General features: G+C 45.9%; 1 protein-coding gene across 1 annotated transcript in view; it reads right to left on the reverse strand.

Annotated features, from left to right (window-relative positions):
• jp (junctophilin) overlaps window positions 1-13,550 on the reverse strand; it is a 95,358-nt gene extending 81,808 nt beyond the window's left edge. Inside the window, exon 1 of the mRNA XM_084590302.1 lies at window positions 12,994-13,550. Within this exon, the coding sequence (XP_084446428.1) occupies window positions 12,994-13,372 (379 nt within the window). The 5' untranslated portion in view covers window positions 13,373-13,550. The remainder of the gene's footprint in view (window positions 1-12,993) is intronic.
• Window positions 13,551-22,996: the final 9,446 nt, after the last annotated feature.

Below are 22,996 nucleotides of genomic sequence, written 5' to 3' on the forward strand. Positions count from 1 at the left end.
GCAGCTCCCACCGCGGGCAGCCGGCCTATTGCAGAGGCTTTGACGGACTCGCCGTGCGTGCCTACGTATGACCCACAGCCCGAGCTACGTGACCCGAAGGGATCACACACTTCTCAAGCGAGTCCCACACTGACAAGTGGAACCCAGGATTTTTCTTTTTTTTACTTCGTACAAATGAACTTCCTCTGTTTTTTTTTTTAATGTAGAAATGGATTCAAGGGCTTGCACGCAAGTTTTTCCGCGAACCCACTTGTTGTTTGGCCACTGCAGTGCTCATTTGGATGAAGGTCCACCTTCGAGTGCACCTGAATAACAAAGACGCGATCTAGTGCACGCACACCAGAAAGACGAGGAAGTATAGGACAAAGAATACTTTTTGGTAGTTTCCATGAGAAAGAGAGAAAATGCGAGGTAACGCGTCACGAATCACAGTCGGTAGGGACACAATTAATGAACGTGTCGATGAGTTGATTAATCTACGTGGGGAATGAGTGAAATATTCTAAAGTGGCGTCCGCAGAATCTGAGCAAATTGCAATAAATCACAAACTAATAATTGTGTCGAATGCATTCAAATGGCCCACTTACTGTGCCTTAACTAACAACGCAGTGTATGTGCATTACATATGCTACGATGCCAGCGCCGCGATTCACTCAAAACACCTATTTGAAAAATAGTTGTAAACTTCACACTATGGTCCGACGGCAAAACGTTAAGGTTAACTCGCAACATTGTTACTATAGGTTGAGGATTGTTCCGATTGACGTCAGTTTGGCGTTGTTGACCACTCTCCCTCTAATGGCCATGGAATCAAAACAGGGAAGTGCACATGTCACAATGTCTTGCCTAACTGCAGAGAGCGGGAAGCTGGCGCAATATGCTCCTATGGGGGTCGCCCGGCCGTGAAATCAATTCCCAGCGCACTTCTATTAAGGTCGTTGCCATCGTTCCTCTCGGTCCGCTGCGCTTCTAGAGACACTGAAAACGGGGTCTTGCGCCACGGGATTTGGGTTGGGAGCGTGGTAAGTTATTTCTTTTCCGGCTACAATTCATAAAACGTTACGTCGGCAGCATATTGAATCCGACTTCTGATTACTGCGGGGAAAACTTAAATTTGGTAAGGTAAGTGCTAGGAAACTGCAGTTTTTCATTTTACGACAATGCATTGCCTTAACCAAAGAGCATTTCGAAAAAAACGTGTATTCATGGGAAAGGGTCTAATATAAGCTATTTAATGACACGTTATGCTGCCCCGGAGAATAAGCTATCAGTAAATATCTTTATTTGGATAATACACAGCAGTGTTACGTGCTTGGTTAATCCGCTGAAAATTTACGCACGTTAAAAGTATTTCACACGTCAGTATTCCGTCGGCGATGAACCGTATTTACGTCGTAGACTTGTAGCATGAAAGCCGAAGTAATATCACCGTGAAAGATCGCGCTCCTACTACACAAACAATGGTTATTGTATCGACCTGCCAAAGAAAAAAAAAAAACACCTGAGAGATTTATCTGAAGCGTGTAAAAGTACAGCTGTCAGTGAACGCATGCAATTTCAACTTCGTATGGTTTGGAGGAAAGCGCTGTCCAAATACATGTAAGCATGCGTCGCTCACGACCGTAAGTCGGAAAGCAATGCACGCATATGGGCCTCCGTTGTGATGGTTGGAAAACAGTGAAAAAATCTTGGACAATAGAAGGTGAACAAAGTCAAGGTGAGAACTGTCCGGAGGTCATGAAAGCTTTAAATCGGCAACAACGTGGCTTAAAGTATTTATGAACGTGGAACGAGTTGCTTTTTTTTTTGTTCTGTTTTGTTTACGCAGTAAGAACGAAAATGAAATGCCGTGGCTGTTTACACATAGTATAAGCTAGATGTAAATAGTTTCACTTATGCTCACATCAACAAAACAAAAAAGAAAATAATAAAGAAGTTGAACCGCTTACGGGCGACGACGGATGACCACCTAAGATCATATTCAGATGAATGGACAATAAATGACCACCATACGTCGCAGAAAGAAGGACTTTCTGAGAAAGAGAGAGAGAGAGAGGGGGGGGGGGGGGGCAAGATGCAGTTCTGTCTATTGGCATGAAGAGAGCCGAAAGCCTAAAAGAAAAATGGGGCGGGGGGGATCACAGGGAATAAATTACAGCTTTCTGGTAATAAAATACCAATGGACTAATACGGCACATCTGAAGGCCGCACCCTGCTGTGGTTAAAGCAATGCACTCTCTACGTACACATGCAGGAGAAAAAAATTAACTAAGTAGTAGCCTCAAACACTACTCTGGCTTTTTCAAAATACTTTGCGATATTTGCCTGGTCCACTCACAACTATTAAAGTATGCCTGACGAGCGAGGGCAGGACTGCTTTGCAAAAAGTGCTGACATTCTTTTTTGGCCCTCTGACAAACGGGATAATTTACCCATGCTCAGTATTGATCTACATATTGTTACCAAGCTCTTCATGTTTCCATGTTTCTTGTGAAAGAAGGCCAGGTCGAGACGCCAAAGTCTTGACGGCAAGGCAAGGTACGCCGTGTCAGCGTTTTTAATTTGATGGTGAACTCAGGCGCGTGCTAGAGCCGGTGCCGCGGGACGATGACGATGGTATGTACAAAAGAAAGAAGAAGGTTATGGTATGTACAAATGAAAGAAGGTCCGTGGAAGGCTCACAATATTTTGTAGCGGGATTAAGCCCTATTTTCTAACTTTTCGCGCTCTCGATGGCTGCAGATGAACGTGATGAATGAACGTCAAGTTGGGAACCTGTACATTTACTCTGCTGACGAAGAGCATGTTCGCAAGAAGAACTCGAGGTCAGATAAACGCAGTCGTTGGGTGAAAGCATTTCAATGCACCCACGTTTTATTCGCATGCGACTCTCTGTGATATGCAATCAATGCCACTTCGCTTTGCCAAACAACGAGTGCGGCAAGAGTAAATCATGCGCACATTGAACGATAACTACGGCAAATTCGACCAAATGTTTTCTACGAATGGCAAGCTGATCTAGTTACTAAGCTTAGAGGGTGAAGAAATACAAAGAGAAATTCAGTGCAATGAATTCCGAAGGTGAAGTTAAACCTTTACAACATGCTAAGCTTTAATTGCTGAAGCGACACTCTTAACTTTGCGTAACGCTGTCGCAGGGGGCTACTAGCAAAATTGGACTTTTGATGCGTCTCTAAAGAGTTGATCAGGATCTGAATGCATACACGGCACATCTTTTTGCATTTCACCTTCTCCAATAAACATGCGGTCACTGAAGCTGTGAATGACAACTGTGATATCGCGTCCAGCAACGTGACGTTCTCTGCGGGCCAGCAACTACAATACACAAGTATGCCAAATAACGTATATTTTACTTGTTTCCATGTGACTTCTTTATAATATTATGCGCTGGGAAATTTCAATTTTGTACAAATTAAAGAACACTAAAACTGGATAGGAGCAAGCAAAAATACTGGTGGGTCCTTGTGTAAAAATAATTCCTGCGAGCTTTGAGAAAATTATGGCGGTTTAAGCAAGGCTTGAACCTAGTTATAGAGCAAAAGCTCTGAGTGTTACAGCGATAGCCTCTGTAACACCGCATTTTCAATCCGCGGTCTTTTCATAATTTTTCTTGTAACTGGTTAGCAGGAAAGGAAGGGCATGGTATCTGCTACGCTTGTAAAGGAAGGGAGAAAGATGGTAGTGAAAGTGGAAAAAGAGAAAGAGATGCCATAGTGGTGGACTGCGTAGTATTTTTGATCAGCTAGGGATCTTTAAGCAAGATGTGCCGTAGTGGAGGGCTGCGGAGTAATTTTGACCACCTGAAGATCTTTAGCGTTCACTGACATCGCACAGCGTACGGACGTCTCTTCGTTTAGCCTCCACCGAAACTCAGCCTCCGGCAGTCGAGACCGAACCCGAGTACTTCGGTACTTTATGTTTTATGGAAAGGAAGGCGCATTATACTTCGAGTGGACACCCCTACTTCATTAGATCAAGGTCACTTCAAGGTCAAATTTAGTGCCACGCGAAGACCGGCTCTACCTTTCATTTAGCGTCAATTGTAAATTAGCTTATAAGAAAGAAAAGGCCACTATCTGTCAAGGTCACTTGAAGGTGAAAACCTCCGAAAATCTGGCGTAGTGAAGCTTTCGCTTCAAAACAAAACCCTCACAGAAATCGCTCGACGACCTTAATATTTTTGTTATTTAAAGAGAACAGTAAAAAAAAGGGTGGCTGCACGAGAACAAACTAACCTTTTCGTGTCCCAGCTCATCTCTCAATGTTACCTGGCATCTACCAACAAACTGTCATTGTGATGCAAAGAATCGCTTTGTTCCTTTCCCCGTTTTAGCTGGAAACGTGAGCTTTACATTTTAAATGCAATATTACTCTTGGTAGCTAAGGGGTATAACAAAATTGAGCAGAATAGCCACTCTACGCATATTATGCATATATATATATGCTTCTCCATTACGTTCGATAAATTCCTAAATCTCTAAAGAACTGAACTAGTAATATGGAACTACTCACGCAAGCAGTTGCAGTCTCCCCACCTCACCTCCCTCGTATTTATGAAGTCACGGTCACATTGATCTGCGCTGTGGGGCGGTGATCTGTGGTGCAGGATGATATGGGACAAACTAGTGCCCGTACTTAGTTACAATAGCATAGGGTGCACTTCAGACGTAAACAATAAGGCTACTTCTCCCCTGAGCATCGCCCAGCGTTATGCCTGCCTGTGGTTGGCCCCACTACATAGGTGTACCATAAATATCACGCTGTCCCGAACTGCAGCCATCAGCCCGTCTACCTAATTCTACGGTTCTTGCGTAGAACATGTCATGTAAAATTTTCATCGTATTTCGGTGGAAGCGGAATGCAAAAAAAAAACAAAAAGAAACACCTTCGTGCTGTGTTATGACGCTCCAAGAACTCCATGCAACAGAAATTAATTCGGCCGCAACCCCTACTACACGCGCCTCTTTTATATTGTGCCTTCTTTGATTCGCCCTTTAACCTTTCCTTTGCTGTGCAGTTCTTTGTCCGCCGATAACGAGGCAGTTGCAGCGACTTGGCATTCCGCATGAAACAGCATTTCCTGCGGCTCCGCCGAAGCGTGCTTACCTGCATAGACGAAGAGCATATGGAAGAAGCCTAACTTGCGCAAGTGTTCTCATTGCGATTTCGGTAAGGGTTACGTGTCTGGCAGCGATCCACAACATAAACATAATAAATAACATAAACGCAACAAAATCATCTGTATCGGCCGTCCAATGCAGATTCGTGGTGGCATTTTCACTTAGTGCTATGCTCTGTTGTGATGTGAAATTCTGGGCGTTTTGTCGAAGGCGAGTGGGTTGTAGCTGCCAGCCACTTCTGCCTGATCGGGCTGAAAAACCAGTATCCCGAAATCGTCTCTCTCTACAGCTCTGCACGTAGAAATGTCCCGATCACAGCGCAAGCTCCATCAGATTGCTCTCCAAATAAATTAGCCTTTTCGGACAGGCCAACGTTTTGCGAGGCCAGCGCATATGTATTACCGGCTTATGTGAAAAATGCGTAACCTGGTATGAAGCATTTATTTAGTGCCGCAGGCAAAACACTTCAAAGTTTTCATCGAACTGGCTCTGCAAGACCGCTTTCGTCTTTTTTCAACCGCTTGAGTGGCGAAACGCTGAATTCTTCTACAGCCGGGCATAATTGCCTCATTTGAGCAGCGTGTAATGATAACATGACAAACGACGTACTGGCTGCCCTTTATGTAAATCTGTATGTGTGTAAGCACTCTTTAGAGCCTAAAATTCCTAAAACATGTTTCCGTGCACCTTTGTGGGGGTTAAGCCGCATCGTCGTTGAACCACGCGATATTCTGTGCTTTCTAAAATATAAATAAATGCGGTGTGCAGTGCAGCAAAATAAAGTAAACGACTGTTTATCGACGAAAACTTACGCGAAAGTCGTCTTGTGCTGGTGCTCATTTGCACACAGTAATTAAGTAACGTGATTTACCCATTGCAGATCGATTTGCAGTTTGCATTCGATGACATACTGTTTGGTAAGTTTGAGAAGAGCATACAGCATAGCAACGCGGAGTTGGTAGTGTTGCAATTTCCTTCTGCAGGTTCCAAACAAGCGAGGATTTAAAAGGAAGTAAAAGGCGCAGGAGGGGGGGGGGGGGGGGGGGGGTCGAGAAAACAATACAAAGTTAAATCCTGGAAATGTGACCTTATAATGAGCTATCTACGTCTACTCCTCTAACCAGCCCATCGCCTACTTGTCCCCCTTTACGTCGGTGCAGTGCTGCACGCACCGTCGTGTTGACGGCCACGCTGAGCAAGAGAATGTGAGCCGCTCGAGCGCACTGGAATGCTGCCGAGAGCAACCATCAACTACAACAACATATAAATGCAGTTGGGGATACTACTGTAAGCTCAAGAACAATTTCAGTTGTCTATGACAGCGCGCCTGCATAACGAAACCACCTGATCACAACGCGATCATGCGACAATGGATAAGGTTACAAGGTAAGTTGACGCTTGCCGAGAAGGAAGAAGCCGTCTCAATGGAAATGGTTCGGACAAGCGAGCATGGTCATGTTCACTTTTTCTTTTTAATTTGAGAGATGTTTCTTCCTAAACCATAACATACTCCGGGCTACATCGTCTGCTTACCTGGGGAAAAGACAAATTACATTGTGCAGACTTTGCAGAGGGAAGCCACGTAAGATGGAAACACAGCCGAACTCTTTTGACTTTCCCTTTTTTTTTTCTTGCCTTCCTGTGGCTGCATTGCAACGAGTAACAATCAGAGATGCTGTTTAAGAAAGTACGAGGGACAGACACCTGCAGCGCGCTACTGCCCCGACCCTGTTTAGGAGGTTTCACCAGGAGGCCGATAGGTGGAGAGGAATTATCTGGAGTAGTGAATACCGCAAGCGACCTTGCTTGTTGCAAACGTTAACCGATGCATAAACGTATTACATTCGCCACTGTAGGCTCATAATATGTTTCGCCTAGCGTAAGATTCCTGCCGTAACTGAAATCTACCCACCACAATCACTAAATTTCTTTGGCACTCGGCTGCTCAGCCTGAAATTGGGGTATCGGATTCTGGCCATTGCGGCCATATTTCGATGAAGATGAAATTCAAAAACAATTGCTTGCTGTACTCGAGCAGCCCTTCAAAAGTCCCACACGGAATAAATTAAATTCGACCTACTTGTTCACTGTAATGTACCTCATAAGCTACGGGCAATTTCGGGCCAATAAATACAACTTACTCTACCGTACCTCCTCCCACCTTCACCGTTATTGCTATAGTAAATATATTGGCTTAAGAAGAAGAATAGAGAATTTGTTAGAGTGGCATAACTCAGGAAAACGGCTCCTGTTCCACCGACCACATAAGCTGATAGTACTACTCCACAATCACAGTCGGAACAAAAAGAATCGTCGAAATCGCCTCAAATCTTAAGACATGACTCAGATCCGCAGCAATAACAAAGCATCGGATAGCAAGCAACGCAAAACAGAGCCAAGGACGTTGAGAACAAAGCGCCGCTCGCATAACAGTGAGTTCTGCGAGCCGTCCACCAGGCCCAGCCTCCCCTTCGCGGTCGCTCGATCGGCTCCTTCCGCTGCCTGGTGCGTTCCCGCGTGTGCTTCCCCCTATACCTCTTTCGCGGGGAGCCTTCTCCTCTGCCAAGGTCAAGAACACGTGTTCGGACCGTAGCACTCGAGGGCGCCGCGTTGACAAATCACCGGCCGCTCCGCGAACGCGCGAGCACACGGGCCGCTTCGGCGGCGCCGACGAGAGACGAGGCGAGAGCCATCATGCTCGTCGCGCTCTGCTCGGCGGGCGAAAATCTTCTTCACCTCGGTGCTGGGACACGCCTAAATAAGGCTGACGACAGGGCCGCTGGCTCACGACGAAGGTCCACGCGCTCATCGGGCCGTTCCTTCACGTGCGCGCACCGCGCTCCGCTCGGGGGAAAGTGCGGCAGGCTTTCTTTCTTCCTCCCTTCTTTTCCCGAGCAGAGCACCGGGACGCCGGCTCGTTTGTCATTGTCAGCGGCAGCAGCAAAACGCATGGACGAAATGCCAAGACGCCGACCGGGATCCCCTGCCGCGGCGCTGTGAATCGGCGGCGCTGGCCCTGATTTCCTGTTTCAGTCAATGCCCCAATTTGCTGGCTCGGGTTGAGCAAGAAGATGGGAAGAAAACGACTGCAAGGAAGGTCTTTGGGCGAGCTTAGCAAGCACATCGAGCGACAGGGCGCCTCAGGCAGAAAAATATCACCGCCTCCGCGCCACTTGGGGGATGAAGGCGGAACCCTCTCTCTTCATTTTACCCTTCCGACAAGAGGAAGCTGCTGCTAATAGCCTATTTGCTTCTTGCTCGGAAGTGATCCTTATCTGTTTGCGCGTTCACTTCCTCTTTTCTTGCAGCTCTCTTTAGTTGTGATTTCCTTTCCTAGCTTTTGCACTACTGTAAACGTCAAATATGCTTTTCTTTCTAATTGATATTTATTAAATTTTGGTTGTTTCTTTAATGTCATTTACTGATATTTTATATTGCTTGATGGTTTCTTTTCTCGGTTGTTCTTTCATGTGTTTTAAGTAGGTACACCATAGTCGGATTTATCCCGATGTATCATTTAACCAGTAAGCGTTCAATAGAAATCCGGTGTAAACAACTGCTTGCGTACATATATGTATATATATATATATATATATATATATATATATATATATATATATATATATATATATATATATATATATATATATATATATATATATATATATATATATATATATATATATATATAACTAATTAATTGCACTGTATAAAGGGGAACTGTAGTAAAGACCAAACGGCTAGCCCAGCCTGGAAGAATGTTACGATGTGCGTGGCTGGGGGGCGAGAGGAAGGGGGGGGGAGAGAATTAGTTCTGGAGCCGGAAAAAGAACACATGCTTGTAATAACATATGCTTTCCGGTTCTTTCCTGGAAGAACCGAAGAAGTAATAAATGTCAAGGATAATCTTTAAATCTCTTAATAGCAGAAAAGCAAACAGTATGGAGGCGAGACGAAGTGGCGTTTGTGTGCTGTGCGTTGTCAGTGCACGTTAAAGAACCCCAGGTGGTCGAAATTTCCAGAGTCCTCCACTACGGCGTCTCTCATAGCCTTAGTCGCTTTGGGACGTTAAACCCCACAAACCAACCAATGAAACAGTATGGGTGCGATTCGCCGGTACAGATAATACAATTAAACTGGCTTTTTAGCCTTTGCAGTTGCCGCTTATCTCAGTCTACATTAACTACTTCTGGGTGGCAGGCTTAAGGAGAAATGGAATAAAATAGCACCAGTGGTTTCCTTCGAGTAGTAGTTTTTCGTCTCCACTCGTCTTATTGTTTGATTTGCCTTCATCTTTGGCGAGTGTGAAGGCCGTAGCCGTGTGAAACTTGCTGACACAGAACCAAAACATGCGCACTTGCTTCTCTGAATCCTAGCACTGCAAAAATCAGCTGAGCTTCGCTCGACGTGCGCGGCACACAGGCAGAAACTACTTCGTGTGACTTTGTACGTCGCTCGATTCTGCTTTCTGAGTCCACCATCTTGAACCGATCGACGCGTAGATCATATCATAAACTATTGCTTTCTCGACAGGCGATAATTTTGAACAGCCCTAAGGAGTACACGAGCTTAACGCATAACAGCGTTTTCTCGCCCGTGAAGTTATATGCATGTCTGCTAGCTGACATGAAGCTATATTAAACAGCAGAAATCAGACGTTAAGTAGCTTCGCCTCACTCGGCAAGCTGCGCACGTATTGAATGCAAATGTGTATAAATTGGAAGCTGCAACGCAATTTTTCTACGTGTCTTAGGAACTAATGAATAGACGAACACTTTATATATGCCGAAAGTGCGCCAAATAGAACTAGGTGAAAAGAGGTAACTACACAGCATCAATAAAACCGAACAGGGACTGAAGGGGAGCCTCAGTTGGCAAGCTAACTTTCCATCCAAGGAAGCTTGGCTTCGCCCAGACGAAGACAAGCCTTCTTGAGGAAACGTTGGCCTGCATGCCGAAACTCCCCTTCAACTCTTGTTCTGTTTTTTTTTCTTTTTTTTTATGAAACCGCGCAGAGTTTCGCGATTAAGCCGACGATGTTCCGAGCGGGCTGTCGGGTTCTGGTGACGTTGCTGCTTGTGCACGGTTAAAAAAAAAAAAAAATTATCAGAGCACTACTGCTCGGTACAGAAAGGACGAAGTGCTAGCGTCACCAAATGAGCTCTGCGACGTGAACCCCTTATGTAATTGCTTGGGCCGTGGTGAAGGGAGCGCCTGTTATTTTTTTGTTCATGTGGGTGCACACATGCAAAACGAAGAGATGTATAGTTATGGAGAAAAGTTTTCGGTATGCGGGTTTCGGGGAAAAATATTGCTCTTTGGTCTGACAAAGTAGGCCTTTAAAAAGCAATAAAGCAAACGAGGCCGCTCCATCATCGGAGAATTTTCAGCTGGATAACTGCAGCGAGGCAGTGCAAAACATTTAGTTTTTATATCCCGCGAATGCGCATTCCGGTAATTTTGTCCGTCACTATACATGCAGTGCATATATATATATAAATGCAGGAATTACTCTACTCAGTAACCATGCTCGTAAAAACTTAACAGAGATTTGCTGTTTCGCGCGAGTAAAAGATATGACCCTGCTTTTTGGTGTATTTACAGGAAGAAGACATTCGAGACCGCATTCAACCCGAAAGCGCCGGCATCAGGCGCAGCTAAGGCTATCCACAGCGAACAATAAATGAAAAAAAAAAAAAACAAAAACCTATGTGCCACGAAAGGAATATAGTGAGCAACAAGCCAGAAAAGGGGAGGCGATAAGAGGTGCACCCCCTTCCTTTATAGCCAACAACTCACGCCTTCATAAACACGCTTCTGTCACAAGGTAAATTATCTGAAAAACCAAAAATACAGGAGCGGAGCGGCGTACTTTCTCACCCACAGGTTTCAACTCACGCAAGTGAAATCAACCGCAAAGCAGCCGTGTCAGTATAAAAAGCACGAGCATTTGGAAACAAGCGTACGGAACAAAATAGTTCTAGACGGGCACTAGGCCAGCGCCAATAGAAATAAAGAGACGCAGTACAGATAGAGTATCGAAGCAAGACCTATAGCGGGGGCAGTGTGAACGCACAGCCTAGGAGCTCCCCTGTTCTTCAAGTAACAAGCGTGCCACCCCCCCCTCCCCCTTCCTCCTCCTACCCCTTCCGTACACTATATACGCTCCGCGTCGTCTTTGGGCGCAAGGCGAGAGATTTCGCTCTCTTCTTTTCTGCTTCCAATGGGTAGGCGCCCATTGTACCGGCGCGCTACTGTAAATAGCGCGGCTCGGCATACGCGACCACAAGAGGAACCGCGCGAAGCTTTTCACTTGATTGTTCGAGCCGCCCTGTAGAGCCCGCCAGGTGAGAGCGTGCCCCTCTGTTCCAGGAGCCGAGGGCGCGGTTCGACCCGTTTGCCGGTGCCGCCGCAGACGTGAGTCTCTCTTTGCCCCCAACGGTTCGCTTCTCCGACATACCGGAAAGAAAACGAAAAGCAACGTTGACGTGCTATGCTGTATCACGCACGGATCGGAAGGGCAGCCTTTGTTTTAGATGTCGAGCGTGCATCGGATCACTCTCTTCGCTGCTGCGCACAGTGGTAAATAGTGCAGGAGCAGAGCCTTCAATTGCCGACGCTCTCCTTTTATTTTTATCCTTAAGACTTCGCAGTGGGTTCCGCCTAGGCCACGGATACATGCTGTTCACCACCGTGGCGACAAGGTAACATCAGCGCGTGCATTGTTCGCCTCATATGCGTGTCAGTGGGATAACTCTTTCTTCCGATCTCATTTAAAAGGATCGACGAGAGCACAAAAGTCTAACCCTCTGGCAAAAGCCCTGTGCAGCGTTGGTACAAGCACAATTTCCTTTCTGTTACGCGGCACGTTTACTGCGCTTCCTTGTCGCGCGTAACTTCACGGCAAAATTTCTCCAGTTATTGTTTTAGCCATAAGCTCACCGCTAATTCGATCCAGCGCCAACTGACACATGTTCGTGGCGGTAAAGCATGCTCCGCGCCTCAGCATTCTTTTATTTCCGCGCGCCATTTGCATTCTCCGTTGCAACTTAAACATTTTGTTTGCGATGAGCATGACAATCGTTATTTCCGGACAACAATTTTGCGCAATCTGTTTTTTAAACAAACAGTCAATGAAAAGAGCACTCATACGCATTACAAAAACGTGAAATTGCGACCGCTTTCCTGGAGGAGCCAAAGCGTACTGGTGCTTGTATTTTCTCTTTCTAGTGCTTTTAAGGAACGGTAGACGACACGTTCCATTACACGACGTGCAAGGGAGAGTAATACAGATTTTCGTTGCCTGTTCCAGCGTCAACTTCTTTGCATCGTTTTAAGGCGTACCCTAGAATTGATGTTTTCTTTATTCCGGGGGTGCGACTTGAGAATAAAACGTGCGCATGGCGCTCAGTGCAGGTCCGCGCTGCGGGCAGCGGTGTCACGCGTCGACCCATTAGACAAAATGGGTCACCCCCGTTGCCATTCCGGGTAAGCAGCGATGTAAATTATGAATATCGCGTCGTTGTCACGGAAGGGAAGAGCCCACTTCGATTGGGGAGGACGAAGGAACACACTGCTCTCTATTGCCAAAGAGCACGCCGCGCTATTGGATATATATATATATATAGTCTGACTGCCTTTTGAGCGGGCCTTGTGCAAGCCCACACGCGGTGATCGGCGGGGTGTTGCCGCGAGGTGCAGCAGTGTGGCAGCCAGGGAGACCGAGAGGCCAGGGATGTGGCCAGCAGGGCGTCTCGGTCGCCATGGTTACAGACCGCGACGCCAGGTACGGTCACCGCGGTTAGCGCGAAAATAGTTGGCGCCCAAGGTCGGGGCGGCACCGAGGACTGACCTCCGTCGGCGTACGTCTCGGAGCCGTAGCCGTCCTGGAGGCCGTTGGCCCAGGTGCCTTCGTACTTGGCGCCCGAGATGAGCGACTGGCGCACGCCGTAGCGGCCCTTGAAGCCCTGCGTCCACTCGCCACGGTAGCGCCAGCGGCCGCGCGTCTCGACGCCCAGGCCGTGGCGCTTCCCGTTCTGCCACTGACCCTCGTAGCCGCTGCCCGAAGGCCACGTGTAGACGCCGGACACCTCGAAGCCGTAGTGCCACGAGCCGCAGTACTCGCCCTGGCCCTTGGGGCCCGTGCAGACGCCGTGGCCGTGCGCCTTGCCGTCCTCCCAGCCGCCGCAGTAAGTGCCGCCATCGTCGAAGTCAAAGCGGCCGCCGCTCATCCTCCTCGCTCTAGCAGGGCACGGCCGTCGCCACCGGCGACATCTCCCCGGTCGCCGTCGTGCTCCCACTGGTTCGGGGTCGTTCGAAGGACAGATCAGGCGGCTTCGCCGTCTGCGCGGCCGCCCCCCCTGCGAGACGCGCCGATGCCCGCTCCGCCGCGCGAGGCGCCAGCGGCACACGCCCTCGCGCGGCCGACGAGGCCGGCCAGCGCCGCCGCTCGGCGCCCACCGGCGCTACGCCGCCCGCCGCGCCGCCCGCCGACCCCCCTCCCCGCGCACGGGAAAGAGCGAACACTACGAAGCGTGCCGAATGGCTCTTGTTTCGCGCTGGGTGAAGAGTACTCCAACTGTCATTCTCCATCACCTAGATCATCTCGCTCCTCGTGCCAGTAAGAATGCGATATACTTTCCGTTGCAGGGATACTTGTAAGCCACCCAAACTTTGTAACTGCCCTACCATGCTTCCATTGCTCAATAGCTGGCATGTTATCCTTAGAATAAGAATCGGCTCTTTTTTTTTCTCCTGAATTTTTTTTTTTTTTGTGTGTGGGGAAGGCAAGGGGGGGGGGGGGGATATATGTTCACAAACCAAGACCCCCAGCCATGCTAAAAGATGAAACAGCGTAGCTGTTAGGGCGAAGTAATATTGTACAAGGAAGGAGCGATGAAACTAGAAGCGAAATGCGAACGAAATATATTATTAACGGTTACATTGTTCATAACTTCAGGCATGACTGCATCAGCCTCGAAATCTCTTCCTGCGCTTAGAATTAGCGATTTGTCAGGCTCAATACTCACCTTCTAGAAATAACACATGGCTATATTTAAAGTTAAAATTTCAAAATTAATGTACGCGCAGTACATTTATGACCCTTGAACACTTTTTATGAGACGGTAGATAGTGGATTAAGTAACAATTATACTTCGGCCCCTCAAGGTTCTTTCAGCAAGTATTGTGCGTGACCCGAACACGCACCGTTGTTGACACGAAAACTGCCATAAATAGCAAAGGCCGCCACTAGTCAACGACGAGACTGATACATGCAATGGAGAAAGGCCTGAGCCGAACTTCACCAAACTAAACGGTCGTTATCCTGAATGCACTCATGACACCATGAATCCCAAGGAACCGGAAGAAGAGAAAGTGAACCCGCAAGTCGTAAAAGATGAAATGGCCGTCCAGATGCGATGAATTCAAGCGCTTACATCACCCTCCACGAGTAGGACGTTTATTGAAACGAATAAGAGTTGAGGGCGGGTTGGTGCCGACAATTGACCAACGGTTACCGTTTGATTCCCCGCTTTCATGGTGTTTTTCAATTGTTTACAGGTCGTTATTCTAAACCTTGAGAGCGATACGTCAGTGCAGTTTGTGCAGGAGGACTCTACAGCAAAGCGGGCGTCATGTACGTAATATAGCTTAGTAATTAAGAAACTAATTAACTAAACTAATTTCGGAATTTTAATTTTAGGGGCCAAAATTATATTATGAAATGAAGACCATCAACAGAGAAGCTTAGTTCAGTATTTAAATTTGGTTATCGGCAATGCAGTTTGCTATAACGTCAAAAATCTGCATATTTAGCTCGTAAAGCTTGCTTCCCGCAGTGCACATTTTTAAATGGCGATCTTTTGTCTATTTCAAGCAATATAAGCAGTGAGAGTAAATTCCGCGACAGTACCACGCCCAGAGGCGCAGTTTTAAAAATGTGCATTGCGGGAAACCAGCTTTACAAACTAAAAATGCCTATTTTTGAAGTTTTATATATCGGACAGCATTGCTGATAAAGGGAATTTAAAAACTGGTCTCAACTTTTATTTTGACAGCCTTCACTTACTCGATATAATGGTGGCCCCTAAGATAAAAAATAAAGAGTTGATTAGTTAACTTTAGTTAACTAATCGCTTAATAACTAAGCTATATCACGTATACATAATGTCCGCCTTACTGTAGAATCTACTTGCAGAGACCGCACTGATGTATCTCTCACAGGGCTTAAAATAACGACCTGTAATCAGTTAAAAAACACCCTGTTCATTGCAGCAGAAATCAGTCGTCGTTAAGCGATGGTGGCCTCAAAAGTATCCCTGAACTGTTGTAGGCACCTCATCTCAGGGTGACATTTATCATAAAATGAATGAAGGAACTAACGGATGAATGAATGAATGAATGAATGAATGAATGAATGAATGAATGAATGAATGAATGAATGAATGAATGAATGAATGAATGAATGAATGAATGAATGAAACCCTTGTTATTTACAGCAGAACAGCACGCCGGATTATTTTGGCCTGACGAAGCTAGAAAATAGTCAGGTATTAGCAACGCTAAAAGTGGGAGCGAGACCAGTGCCAGGAACATCGAAGAAAAACCGAAATCAAGAGAGAAAATTAACAACGTCAATGGCAATAAAAACAAACATTTCAACTAGAGGTGATAGAGCGGAACGGAAGCTGATTAATACAGCAGCCGCCGCAACAGAAAAATGAATAGAACGCGGCAGTTTAAACTAAAACTAAAAACACGAATTAACGCAAAACCAAATGCAAATATCTCGATGCACAAGCAGAGTAAAAAAAAAAAGTTAGTGTTCTAATAATAATGGGTTCACAGGAAAGGAAAGGCGCAGTATCTGTCACACTTGTTCTGTGGGCACCTGAACCGCGCCGCAAGGGAAGGGAGGAAGATGAGAGCAAACGCGGAAAGAGAGAAAGGGATGCCGTAGTGGAGGGCTCCGGAGTAATCTTAACGTGCACTGGCATCTCACAGCCCACGGACGCCACTTCTTTTCGCCTCCAAACAAAACAAATTCCTTGTCAATGAGTAAAATGGAAGGAGTGTTTACCTACTTGTATGCGGCTTTGGCAGTAAGAGTGCTTCAGTGATTACCCTTTCAGCTTCATGTGCGGGCACGTGTTTCATTCTCCGTTCTTGAATAGTTGCTGACACCTTTCGCACTTGCAGTGGTTACCAATATGAATGCGGTCATTGTTGCGCGCGAGACGGCGGAACTAGATTGATATTTCGCTGCGGCGCAGGCCTGCAGAAGCCCTATTCTCGACAATTCGCCATTTAGTTCAAATTGTGACGTACGCGTGACGTGTACAGTAGGACGGTGCCAGGTTACGCAAGCACACAATCGGGTTACGCATTCTGAAGAAAAAGAGAAATAAAGTAACGGAAAAAAGCGCGCTGTCGTCTGCTACTATATATTGGCGCCAAGTATGAAAAATGACGGTGCTCCTGCAGGAACCGATACTCTGCGGCGCATTCCGTGATTCGGAAGCCTTGGGTTGCAGTGAGGCGAGTGAAGCATGTTGTGGCGTTGCGGTATTAGAGTGTCATGACATACTTGCGGTCGAACATTCGGCATCAGCTATGTAGGGAGAGGCTGCGCGAGTTTCAGCTGAAGAGCAAGAATGGCGACGAAATATTCGCAGTGGGTTGGGACAAAATGGGAGCGCAAAAAAGAACTGCTGTTCGCTTTTTTTCAAATGCAGGAGCTGAAACGTTTAAGGACTTGATCGTAAACAGAAGGAATCGACAGATTTCCAATGTAGCTCCAACACTGACGAAGAGGCGCTGGTGCAGCCGGAATGGTCCATGTCTGAGGACAACCCTCGCAGTCTCAAAGTATCAATTACTGTTAGGTGCTGTCTGTGCTACCCGCCTTTTTCGAAAAGCCGCATTATGACCAGCTACCGTCAGGTCACCAAGTCTGCTTAAGTTTCTAACAGTTTCGAACATATAGTTTCTAACAGTCTATAACATATTGTGTCGGCTTGAGTTGTGTACAGCGCGGAAAGTAGCGGAGAGAGAGAGAAATGGAGAGAGTCTCACACACACACACACACACACACACACACACACACACACACACACACACACACACACACACACACACACACACACACACACACACACACACACACACACACACACACACACACACACACACACACACACACACACACACACACACACACACACACACACACACACACACACACACACACACACACACACACACACACACACACACACACACACACACACACACACACACACACACACACACACACACACACACACGCACACACACACGCACACGCACACACACGCACACACGCACACACACGCACACGCGCGCGCGCGCGCGCGCGAAGTGGAAGGCATACGCTGGGCCTATGCGCTGGCATGCGAAAAGCTCTTGCGAAACGCAAACGATTTCCGAGAAAGAGAAAGAAACAGAAGAATGTAAAAGCAGTAAGGTTAATTAGTCGATGCCCAGGCTACCGTACACGTGCAGAAAGGGATAAAGGGACAATATGGCCCTGTGTGTCATAAGTATTCTGTTGCTGTACATATCTTTCATAAAATTAAGCAAGACATCACATCATTTAGAAATACGTATCTGAACAGAAATACCGGCTACAGTCTGCGTGTTACCTCTCTTGTTTCCACTCGCGCCCGTACTAATTACGGCACCCAACATACAGATAACCAAATTAGTATAGTATGAAATGCCTATTCTTCAATAATTGATGATGCTATAAACAGTAAAACTAATTTTCAATTTAAAAAGAAAATGAAGTTGCTTTTTTCCACTTCTTAGGAGTGCACCAAATCTATGTGACTTGTAGTGCTTGTCTTATATTATTTTGTTTACATTTTGTGTCGCGAATTGTTGCGTTACCGATGTACTTTTCTTGTTTATGATGCCATGGTTCTTATCTAGTTTCTTACAATTCCAAATATAATGTATGAGATTTTTTTTTTTTCATTGGTTATGTCTTGTTTTGTTTTGTCTTGGTGAAACTCACCTTGATCTTGTCCGTCCTTCTGCCATTGATGTGTGACCCGAGGTGAGGCCTCGTCAGGAGGAATGCCATCAGCTTCTTCCCTTTGCCTCTTCCCGTGGGCATGTTTTGTATACATGATTCATGTCCGAATAAACTTCTTCTTCTTCTTCTTCTTCTTCTTATTATTATTATTATTATTATTATTATTATTATTATTATTATTATTATTATTATTATTATTATTATTATTATTATTATTATTATTATTATTATTATTATTATTATTATTATTATTATAAGGAAATAAAGCGAAAGATGACGGATGAAATCGTGGTATGAAGCTAGGGCGGCGCCGCGCGCGTATTCCTTACTGTCGAAACGGTAAAATGCAAACTAATAAAGGGAGATTATTTTCCGGCTGTAACAAAAAAAGCAGTCAACACAAAATGTCACTCAACTTCATCATATGATTAGAGCGTACCGTCATAACGTGTTCCGGAGTACTTATTTTTTTTTTTCTAAAATATCAAATGGTGAGCCCGCATGCGTATTAAAACAAAACTTTATATATGAAACACATCACATGTCGCAAGCAAACATGTGCCTGTACATGGAACATATATTCCTTTAATAAAATAGAAGCTGTGAGTATTTTTGATTGCGTTTTCTATCGTGGAAAGGCTGTTCAATTCATTAACATTGCAGTGTGTGCATGGTGCAAGTAAAAAAAGGCAGTGTTTAGGACCGAAGTTTAAGACAGTCTTTGTGATCCCTCACTGCCTCTAGCGGGAAGTTCTTGCGCAGCCATCGAACCATACGACCCCACAGGTTGTACTCACGAACCGACCAGACAGATAATTAAAAAGCATCGCGGCGCTCTCTGAAATTTATGGTGGTTTGGTGGGCGCTGTTTAATACAGAGACAAAGAAAAAAAAAAAAGCACGGGACTGGCGCCTTTATTTCTCTTCTTTTTTTTTTTGTCTCTGTGTTAAAGAGCCCCCCCCCCCCCCCCCCCCTAAACTATCATGAACAACCTACAACTCGCCCAACTTCCCCTTCTGTCGCTCTCTTAAATGCCTCGTCTCGCGCAGATCAACCGCTTGAGTTAGCGGGCCGCATATCTGCGCTTGGCAATGAGAGCAAAGCATTTGCAACGGGAGGGTAGCTACGACCCTCGTGCGGCTGTAAATCTGCGTCATCATGGTTATCCTCTAAAAGATGACGCAGCTGAAAAGTTCCCTCATGACGTCATTTCAGTGCTTTCTGCAATTACAACAAGATGTGTCAGCTTACTTCACCACCCACCAAACTGTCTACCTAACTGCGGTGAGCTAACAGCCGCCTACACTGCATGTCGAATTCGCCATGTTTTTTTTCGCGGCCGCCTCAAGTGGTTCGAAATGCGGAGCCCAACTTCTGTCATTTAGAGCAATGGCAGAACATCCTCTACGCAATGAAACGTCATTTTGACGTCATCAATAAATGTTTATGCATGACGTATTTCCCGCCACACAACGTCAGCCAATCAGATTTCAGGAGTCGGCTCTTGACAGTCGGCAGTTCATTTCAGCCCACTCGTAATACAAGCGTAAGTGTTTTTCTTTCTATCACATATACTTCCGTTTTCCCTCCCTAATTATAAATACCATCCATACATCATGAGTAGCGCTGCTAAAAGTCAGTTTTCACGTTCACGTCATTATTACGTCATCGCAAAAAGCCATTTCGACACACAGAAATTTCGCGCCACAAATTTGAAACACGTAAATTTTTTGAGAACCAGTCAGAGAAACAAAACGGCGCCGAACGGCGGCCATGTGTGCCGAGAATAGGGTCCCAGGTGTGGACAATATTGTCACGAAGTGGTGACAAGGCTGTAGACACCAAGAGAGAACACAGGTGTGATAACGAGCATGAACATTGAACCTCGTAACAGAATCAGAGTTATAAGGCCACATGCCTGCAGCTGTCGAAAAAAGAAAATATTTGACTAGATCGCGGTAATATACACACGCCGCAATTCAAAGGAATCTCCATGGTGACACACGTAACACAGTTCGGGAAAACTTTGGCGTGTTTCTTTGCACACGCCTCTTTTTTTCTTTTTTCCCAGTAAGGTACGTACTTTGCAAGGGGTGGAATAGGCAGAATTAACGTTGCTTTGCTTCGCAACCTTCGTTGTGCGACATATGATTAAGCTACGAGATTACAGCCAGAGGCTGTCTTGTTATTTATTTGCTCTTGCTCGTTGCCATCATTTGTTTTTTTTTTTTTTTTTTTTTTTGCTTTGAGATTTTCAAGCTGTGTCACAGAAACGCTATGCAGCAGTTCTAATGCGCACTCTGTGTTTTATATATAAAAGGTGTCCCAGCTAAATGTAACCAAGGTTTTGAAAAATACCCTTCCTTGCACCGCGAAATCTACTGAGAGGTGTTGAAAATCGTCTTTGCTAGTCTGCGGTATTTTGTGTTTTTCCTATTAAGTTAATAACTATTAAAGAAAAATTTTGTAACTTTTTATATATTGGTTTGAGGAAGTAAGTGTCCATGCAAAAGTTGTAGATCGGCTCAAGAAACGGCTAGCTACCTTATTGCCTTCAAGCTACGATTTACGTGGCTTTTTTTTTTTTTATTGCCCCTGGAAAAAAAAAAAAAAAAACCCGGAAAATACGAAAAACACCACGTGATAAGGCAGCACTTTCAGCGCTCCTAGACGACCGATAAAGTAACGAAATCGCTTATCTCTGCAACGCTTTCCCGAACGGAGTTTGGCGTTTTGCGATGGTTTCGTTTCGAGAAGTACGCCGGAAACTGCTCACGCGCCATAGAAAGCGAGCAGGCACGGCTTTTTCGCGGAAGGCTGCTCTGGTAGAGCGTCACGATCGGCACACCACGCAAGTGGCGGTGATAACGACGCGTCGAGTTTTGAAGTGACTTGGCGTAAACATCTTATTCGTATCAGATATGCTCTCCAATCGTCAAATGAAGCTCGAACGCTCCAAGCTAAATATTTATAAAAAAAAAAAAATCTCAGGCTTGCGTAAATGGTGCTGGCAGGGCTCTTTCATCGCGAAGAAAAATTCCATCCTCATGTTCTTCTGTTCGCTCGGTTTCGCACCTTACTTTCGACAGTCGCTAGCCCATACCTCTTCACCAGCGCAGAACACCAAACCTCGTTGGGAGCAGCATTAAAGAGAAAAGAGGACTTCGTTACTTGATCGGCCGTCTGGGAGCGCTGAAATTGCTGCCCTATCACGTGGCTGTCTTTGTATTTCGCGTGTTTCTTCGAAGGCCAATAAAGCTACGGAAGGAAGCAATGCAGCTAGCCGTTTTTCGAGCCGGCCTACAAATTTTGCATTGACAATTTCTCCCTCAAACCAACAGATAAAAAGCTGAAAATTTTTTCTTTGATAGTAATTGACGCAAGCGAGCAAGAAAAATACAGACTAGCATAGCCGGCTCTCAACAGCTCTTAGTAGATTCCAAGGGGATACGGCGCACCGTATTTGGGAAAGCCTTGGTTACATTCAGCTGAGGCATCCTTATAGTATTTGCACCTGTGTTTCGACCCTGCTATGCAAACAGACCATCAAGCCCAAATAGGAACTCTATTCAGATACAAGTCAAGAACGCCGCGACATATTCCCCTCAAAGGAGGCTCTCCAGATAATGGCGTCGACCGACTCTCATAAAATTGTGGATAGTCCCTTTGTACCTATACTCGCGGACACCTATACCTTTGAGGGAAGGCCGGCAGGAAAGGAAAAGTGACGGCCTTTTTCCCCGTCCCGTGGAAGATGGGCAATACCGACTCTATACTGTCTCTCCAACTCTTCCCCTTACCTCTGCGCGCCCCTACTCCCAACAATACACACCAGGGCATGATGACAAAGGCGTGTCTCCTTCCCTTTCCTCTGTCGACGATGCTGGCTGTCATTTGAGGGGCGTTTTCCGCTGCGTTCTTGAGTTATATCCGACAATAATTCAAATAGACTCTAGGATCCGGCGTTTCCGGCCCAAGAGAGGACATGTTCACACCGTTGGTAGCTTATGGTTACGTTACATGCGTCCTTCTTCCGTGGGTCTCCTCAGTGACCTGCATTTGTTAGTCATTCTGTCAGAACGTCGTGTGTAAATGCAGCCCTCACCTTATGAATAAAGGATTTTGCTAAGTATGACAATCTTCAGGGTGCTAATGGGGAATTAGAGGGCTTTTAATAAGGCACCCTGTAGCTCCCAGTACCCAGACTTCTCACTTGCTCGAGCTCCGGGTCAATTTACTTGTTTCGCTCGGTTGCGTTTAAGGGTTCATAGGGCAAGGAGTGGTTCAGCGGAAGCACCTGGCACCCACCGGTCTTCCCTGTGCGGCGTCTCCCATGATCGAGACACTTCTCTAATTTCTGCCTCAATTTCAGAGACGATAGAAAAGCGGATTTTTTTTTTTTTTACATTACGCCGGAGCAGAGCCATCCTTTTGCAAGACCCGATTTAAGCAAGAAATGGCCAACTTATTTAATTATCATCTCAGTTTCATGCACTGTTCGTCACATCCGCACTGATCCTAATTCGCTGAAAATTCCGCAGAGGGTAACCAACGCTGTTGTTCTGCTTGATGCAGAAATAGAACAACGGTCAGGAACCGCACAGGTGACGGACTGATCAGAGCAGATACGACGTGCGAGCATTTCTTTTATTGTTTTGGTTTGTAGGGTTTTTAATAAATATCTAAAGCGACCTAGGCTATGAGGAATGCCGTATTAATGTGATAGCATTAGAGGGCTCGATGCAATATGAAATGACCGCCGCATGTCACACGGG

Source organism: Amblyomma maculatum, chromosome 1, assembly GCF_055883805.1.
Source record: "Amblyomma maculatum isolate TAMU_Amacu chromosome 1, ASM5588380v1, whole genome shotgun sequence".
Classification (NCBI taxonomy): domain Eukaryota; kingdom Metazoa; phylum Arthropoda; class Arachnida; order Ixodida; family Ixodidae; genus Amblyomma; species Amblyomma maculatum.